Raw genomic sequence first — 7,833 nt, forward strand, 5'->3', positions numbered from 1 at the left:
GCGCATAAAGTCAAAGGCCGGAGGAGGTTTCTCAAGGGCGCTTTTGAGTGACAGGCAGAGAGGTGACGGGAAGCTGGCGAGTCACCAGATGGGTGAGTTGGCACTTTTCCTGACTTAAAAAGGAGGAAGGGAGGGACTCCACCTCATCTGGACGGGGAAGGGAGGCCCTTGTTCCACCGGCCAGGTGGAAACGGAGGAGGCTGGTGACGTGTGAACGTGGATTCAGGCTCCAGGCCCAGGCAGGAAGACACCAGGAAGGGCCAAGAAAGGAGAATTATGTGTAGCTCAGGGTGGAAATGAGGTATAGCCCTGATGATGTTACCTAGTCTGGGTCATGAAACGTCTGCAAGAAAACCACCCAGCTCAGAGAGCACCAAGGACCCCACAGTCCTCCTCCTCCTTCTCCATGAACCCCACTCCCTTCTAGCACTGATGATGTTTCCTAGTTGGGTCATGAAACGTCTGCAAGAAAACCACCCAGCTCAGAGAGCACCAAGGACCCCACAGTCCTCCTCCTCCTCCTCTCCACAACTCCTCTTCCCTTCTAGCACTGATGATGTTCCCTAGCTGGGTCATGAGACGTCTGCAAGAAAACCATCAAGCTCGGAGGGCACCAAGGACCCCACAGCTCTCATGCTCCTTCTCCTCCTCCTCCTCTTCTCCACATACCCCTCTTCTAGCACTGATATTGTTACCTAGTTGGGTCATGAGATGCCTGCAAGAAAACCACCAAGCTCAGAGAGCAACAAGGACCCCATAATCTCCTCCTCCTTCACTCCACAAACCCCACACTCTTCTAGCCCTGATGATGTTCCTTGGTTGGGTCATGAGATGCCTACAAGAAAACCACCACGCTCAGAGAGCAACAAGGACCCCACAGTCCTTGTTGACGGGGAAAAAATTAAAATGGTCCTTTTAAGCCACTTGCTAAACTCCGTAATGCTTCCGTGCCGCCACGCCGGCTTTTCGGAGGCCGCTTGAGGAAGCAACCGTCCGTAACCACAAAATGACACTTCCTAACACGCCAACAGAAAACGTTCTTTCTTGCCCCACTCCTAGTTGAAGACCACATCCTTTCTCCTCGGGGAGGGAGGCAGAGCTAGGAGAAAAAAGGGCTTTTAGGCTAGAAACGTCCCCCAAACATTTGAAGATGCAGGACTGCACACAGCTGAGAGCATCGCCGCAGCTCTTCGGCATGAAATATTTAAGGCTCCCAAGATGCAAGGATGGGCTTCTTGCAATTCTCCACAAACACACAAATGTCGCACAGAGATACCTTCCCCCCCCCCCCCCGAGTGATGCACACCTCACCCCCTGGAAGGTAGATGGGGGCCACAATTCCACCACCACCATTTCAAGGTGCACCACAAGGAGGGTAGGAAGTGAGTCGTGCTACTTAATGGAACGGAAAACGGCTGGGTGAGACACTTCCTGGTGACACAGCTGAAAATCCTGCTCCGGATCAGCCAAGGCAACCGGGATTGACAGCTGTCAAGAGACTATATAGACAGTGTCTATGTTGCTGGGGGTCGTAAGGCAGGGGTCTTCAAACTGGGCCCTTTGAGGACTTGTGGACTTCAACTCCCAGAATTCCTCCGGGTCGCTGCGCCCGTCATAAGTATGAGTCAGTTGCCAAGTGGGATGGATTTTGTTCACGCGACCATCCAACAAGTCGTAAGCCCTTTTTTTCCAGCGCCGTTGTAACTTCAAGCAGTCACTAAGCGAACTGTTGTGAAATTAAGGGCAATCTATCCTGAATTTTGACCTTCCCAGAAGCGCCTCTTGAATTCCTAAGGGGCCCGAGTCCTCCCTCCCCACCTCCAAATCAGCCTAGTGTGCCTCTGAGCGCCTGCAGAGTGCTCGCTCCGCCTCTTCCACCCAGTGAGCAAAGTCCAGCTTCCTGTCACTTGGCGTTAAGCAACCAGGAGGGTGAGTCAGACTACTACAGGCCCCGGATGGGATTTGCAACATCCGAGTAACCTTCACACCTCCAGCTGAAGGCCTCAACGGATTGAGCAACTGGATCTCCTACAGCGCCTGACCAGAGACAGGTAATCCTCTCGGCTTACGACCACCGTTGAGCCCAAAATTTCCGTTGCTAAGTGAGACCCCTGCGAAGTGAATTTTGCCACATTTTACCGCTTTTCTTTCACTGGTTAAAGTGAATTCACTGCGGTTGTTAAGTCACAAGGCACTTTTTTTTTACGATGACTTGTAACTTAGAACAGTCCCTAAATGAATGGTTGTTAAGTCAAGGACTGCCTGTAGCAGAGTGACAGAGTCGGAAGGACTCTGGAGGTCTTCTAGACCAACCCCCTGGCTCAGCCAGGAAACCCTATTCCACATGGCTGTCCAGTCATTTCTTCAAAAACTCCAGTGATGGAGAAAGGAAGGAAGGAAGGAAGGAAGGAAGGAAGGAAGGAAGGAATGAATAGCAGAATAATAGAGTTTCAAGGGACGCTGGAGGTCTTCTAGACCAACCCCCTGCTCAAGCAGGAAACCCTATACCATTTCAGTCACTTTTTGTCAGTGCTGTTGTAACTCTGCACGGTCACTAAACGAAGTGTTATTAAGTCGAGGACTGCCCGTACATAACCACGGACGCCTCTTCTACATTCCGGCCGCTGGCCTTGCCTCTGATAACGACAGGTAAAATATAACATTATAAATAACAATTATCATCTAGTCTGCAGCCGTTCCTGTTTGTTTGGCAACCCGGGCACCACTTTCTAGCCAGGACCTGCAATTAAGAAATAGATCCCAAGGAGAGAAAAAAATGTTTTGTAGGTCGGCAGTTGTAAAAAAATAAAATAAAATAAAAAATCACTCATTCAACCGTTTCGTTTTCATTATTAACGCTGGCTTGCGACGTTCAGAATTCATATAAAGAAAGCGGGGCTTGGAAGAGCCCGGTATTCACCCCCACAGGCAGTCCTCAACTTACAACTGTTCTTTGTGTGACCAATCTCCAGTTACGACTGGCTTAAAAAGGTGACTTACACCCTATCCTCGAATTTACAACTTGCCTTGAAGTTTTGACTGCCACGCACACACACACATAAACACACAGGATCATTCATGCCTGATTCCATTTGAGGCACCTGGCAACCGGTTCACATTTACGACCGGTTGGGGGGGTCCTGTAGTCATGTCACTGCAACTTCAGGGGGAAAGGATTACTTTTAATGATCATGGTTTTACGACCATCGTAAAAAGGGTCGTACAATCAAGGCATCCAGACCCGAGGACCCGTCACACCTCGTTGAGGACTACCTGAAGGCAAAAACAGGGCAGTAGGGCTTACAGGTCTCTACAGCTAATACCCAAGGGATTTACACGGACGAAATGTTGCAAGGAATAGCTCTGGATAATCCCATCCTGTGGCATGATTTTTAGAAGGAAACAGAGACCGAATTGTTTAATTTCGGTTTGGCCTGCACGATGAACTCAGTCCCTGTGGTTTGCAAAAATTAAACTCTATGGCTTATAAAGTGATGTGTCAACACCCCCGGAGCTCAGCAGAGAAGCAAATTAAGCCCCACAGAAGCTTTCAAAGATGGGATGGTGTTTATTTTGTCACAACAAAACTCTTAAGGTGTCCTGTGGCACCTTAGGTGAACTCTGTAGCTCATCTTTTCCTAAACCAGAGTGGAAGGAAGACCAAATAATGTTCAGGGCAAGCAAACCCTATAAAAAAAAAACCCCTCTAATAATAGTGTGTGAAATAAACTATGCGCTCCATACTTGAGGAGGGTTTTCCCTCTGAAAAAGCCACATGAAGGGTAGCCCTTAACATACAGGAATGTTTACATGAAATGCAAGTTATTTCACAGAAAGCAAAGCAAGATCAAGGATTGCACAATCTGGTTTTCTGCATCTCAGGACTGATAGTGACCGATTCCTTGACCGATTCCTGATTTTTGCAAAAGAGAACAGAAAAGTTCAACCAACGTGCTTTTGCATTGGAGAAATTTAAAGATCCATAATAGACCAAGGGGCTTCCTTGGGGGGGAGGTGGAAATAGCAGCTGGGAAGTTGGAAAAAGACAAAGACTCCACATTACAGAATAACAGAGTTCGAAGGGGACCTTAAAGGTCTTGTAGTCCAACCCCTGCTCAGGCAGGAGGCCCTGAAGCAGTCTAATGGAAGGGAGAAGGGAAAAGGGCTTAGCTAAAAGAGCAAGGGGCTTTGGGGCGTTCCCACCTTATATACTGGCAACTTTTAAGACTTGTGGACTTCACCTCCCAGAATTCTCCCCGGTTGTTAAGGGAAATCTGGCTAGCCCCATTGACATTGCTTGTCAGAAAGTTGCAAATATGTACTGTCATAAACATGAGTCAGTTGCCAAGCACCTGATTTTTTTGATCACGTGACCGTGGGGATGCTGCAACGGTCGTAAGTATGAAAAAAAGGTCGTAAGTCACCTTTTTCAGTGCCGTTGTAACTTTGAACAGTCACAATATGAGCTGTTGTAAGTCAAGGACTGCCTGTTTTACATAGGCCAGCATGAGAATGGTGGGCTACAAGCCGTTACTCATTTAAAAAGCTAAAACATTAAAAAAATACACATTTTAAAAAGCTAAAAAAAATATAAAACACAGCTTTTCTCACAACATTCAGGGTCTCTAAAAACATTTCTCTCTTGGCCATTTTTGGCCATCATTGAAGAGGATCCAGATATTCCAGCATGAGTAATAAGCTGTTTACACCCAGGGGTTGAGTTGGACTATAAATCCATAAGGCTGTGTCAGCTGGGAATGATGGTTTTTTTTAAAAAAAAAGTCTTTTGGGGGGAGAAGCAAAAAAGAGCAATGTTGGAGAGAAAATTGGCTTTGCTGTGGATGATGGGGCAGCAATCCCTACTTGTCTGAAGGGGGGAACCAGCCATAGGGGAAGTTTACCCAGTTGGGGATTATGGGGTTATAATTCCATGGCAGGAAAGGAGGAAAGATGAAGAGTTTAGTATTTTTAATGGAAATGTATTGGCTGCCCAACTCCAGGGGAGAGGGGGGCTGCAGCTGTGGATGATGGGGTTGCAAGCCCCTTCTCCCAGCAGGGACCACCCTGGAGGAAACATCCTGGGGGGGAAAGTAGCTCTGCTGTGGATGATGGGGCCACTACCCCATCCTCTGAACAGGAAACAAGCCCTGATGTGGATGATGGGTCCACAAACCCATTCTCCCAACAAGAAACAACCTGGGGGGAGGGGAAAACGAGCCCTGATGTGGATGATAGGTCCACAAACCCATTCTCCCAACAGGAAACACCCTGTGGGGAGAGGGAAACGAGCCCTGCTGTGGATGATGGGTACACAAGCCCACTCTCCCAACAAGAAACGCCCTGGGGGGAGGGGAAAACGAGCCCTGCTGTGGATGATGGGGCCACCATCCCACTCCCCCAAAAGTAAACACCCTGGGGGGGGGAAACTGTCCCTGCCGTGGAACATGGGTGACAATTCCACCATTCAGAAGGCCTCCAACTTTGGGGAGGGGGTGTGTCACTCCCCCAGCCGTGGACGATGGGGCCGCAGCCCCTCCTTTCCCTCCCCCCCGCATGAAGGAGTTACAAAGCCGCCCTCCAAGCAACACCCGGGCTGGGGATGATGGGAAACGCGGCCCATCCCACCCCACCCCCACCCACTTAAGAACCCCAAGCCCCGGCCCGGGGGGTGGGGGCTGATGGGGCGTGTAGTCCGTCCCCTCAGGAGACCCCAACCCGGGCGGGGACGATGGGGCTTGTAGTCCGGCTGTCCACGAGCCGGACGAGGCAGGAGGGCGTCCTTCCCGGCCTGGCTGAGGCGGAGGTCGCCGCTTTCCTCCCTCCCTCCCGGAGCCACCCCCGGCGGCGAGCGACACTCACTACTCGGGGTTCATGGCGGCGGCGGCGGCGGCGGCGGCTCCTCCGCGGCGGATGGGCGGCTCTGCTCGCGGCTTCTTCTCCCTGCCTGCCTTCCTTCCTGCTTTCTTTCTTTCCTGCCTTCCTTCCTTCCTTCCTCCGGCCTCCTTCGGGGCTTCCTGCCTGGCGGCTCCGGTCGCTTCTCGCACAAGATGGCCGCCTCTCCCCCGCCCTCACCCCGCAGGGGCCACTTTATCACTGCGCACGCGCAGGCCGCGCGGGGCACGCCGGGAGGCGTAGTCTTCGCGCTGACATTTTTTTTTTTTTAAAGGAGGAGAGCGGCTCTCTCTCTCTCACACACACACACTTTTTTTTTTTCCCGGCCGCGCGGCCTGACGGGAAATGGAGATTCCGGCTTCCTTGCTTTGACGTCCATCCTTGCCTCGCCCCGCCCCCTGGAGTTGTCTTTCCCGTCATGGCCGCTGCCCAGAGGTACTCTGGAAAATTGAGTCCTCGCCGCTTGGGCCTCAGGGCTGTTAATATAGGGTGCCATTATACAGCATTGTTAAATTGTGTATTTAATTAGATATTAAATAACCTGATTGGATATTATTGAAATAGGATGAAATGATATGGCCACTTAGACCCAGTTTATATGCAAAATATTGAAATAAATAAGACGTAACGATGACCATTTAGACCCAGTTTATATGCAAAATATTGAAATTAGATATTTAAATTAGATCTAATGATGACCATTTAGACCGTTTATATGCGAAATATTGAAATAATTAAGATATTTAAATAAGATGTAATGACCATTTAGACCGTTTATATGCGAAATATTGAAATAATTAGATATTATTTAAATTAGATCTAATGATATCACCATTTAGACCCAGTTTATATGTGAAACATTTAAATAGATGTTATTTAAATATCTAAATTTTAATATTTCGCATCTACCAACTGGGTCTAGTCAAACCTGTTTATCATTTACATATACAAACTTACATGTACTATTTCTTTGTGGTATTTATTTTACAGTATTGTAAAATACGTTCTCTATTTATACACCAGGTAATCCTTGACTTTCAAACTTTCATTTAACGACCGTTCAAAGTTACGACGGCACCGGAAAACTGACTTATGACCGTTTTTCACACTTACGACCGTTCCAGCACCCTCGTGGCCAAGTGATCAAAATTTGGGCAACCGACCCATATTTATGACGGTTGCAGCGTCCGGGATCAAACCAGCCATCTTTTATTCTCTCCACAATAGCGTGGGTGTGTTCCTAGGGCGTGTACACGTCTAAAAACACAACCACACATTTAAGTAGGGATTGGCTTGCTGTGTGGAACGTGAGAGCTGAGGAGGTCATCTAGTCAGCTCCCTAAAAACAGCCTTGGAGATTCGTATGACTTTTGATTTTCTAATTGCAGGACACCAATCGGACACGACTGAACAGAAGGCAAAATAAATAAAGGGAAGAGAAGGGTGAAGAAGGAGAAGGAAGAGACGAAGGAGGAAGAAGAAGAAGAAGAAGAAGAAGAAGAAGAAGAAGAAGAAGAAGAAGAAGAAGAAGAAGAAGAAGAAGAGGAGGAGGAGGAGGAGGAGGAGGAGGAGAGAAGAAGGAGAAGGGGAGGAGGTGTAAGAGAAGCAGGAGGAGGAGGAAGAAGAAGAGGAGGAGGAGGAGAGAAGAAGGAGAAGGGGGAGGAGGTGTAAGAGAAGCAGGAGGAGGAGGAGGAAGAAGAAGAAGAAGAACAAGAGGAGGAGGAGGAGGAGGAAGAGGAGGAGGAAGAAGAAGAAGAAGAAGAAGAAGAAGAAGAAGAGGAGGAGGAGGAGGAGGAGGAGGAAGAAGACCAACCACAGAGTATATTCCTCTCATTTTATTTCTACAGCAACATAATACAAAGCACAATTCTTTTCCTCTCATTTCACCCGTACACAACCATTAAACCTTTTCTCCACACACAAACGCCACCCTCACCCCCA

The 7,833-nt window shown here is 48.7% G+C and overlaps 1 protein-coding gene across 2 annotated transcripts in view; it reads right to left on the bottom strand.

The window, feature by feature from the left end:
- The window catches only part of LOC107298762 (ras-related protein Rab-1B), a 9,522-nt gene extending 3,649 nt beyond the window's left edge, over positions 1–5,873 (bottom strand). For both annotated transcript variants that reach the window (XM_015828128.1, XM_015828126.1), the window contains exon 1: positions 5,860–5,873. In XM_015828128.1, coding sequence (XP_015683614.1) covers positions 5,860–5,873 — 14 coding nt within the window. The remainder of the gene's footprint in view (positions 1–5,859) is intronic.
- Between the last annotated feature and the right edge of the window lie 1,960 nt (positions 5,874–7,833).

Source organism: Protobothrops mucrosquamatus, unplaced genomic scaffold (genome assembly GCF_001527695.2).
Source record: "Protobothrops mucrosquamatus isolate PMUCROS unplaced genomic scaffold, P.Mucros_1.0 scaffold4262, whole genome shotgun sequence".
Classification (NCBI taxonomy): Eukaryota; Metazoa; Chordata; class Lepidosauria; order Squamata; family Viperidae; genus Protobothrops; species Protobothrops mucrosquamatus.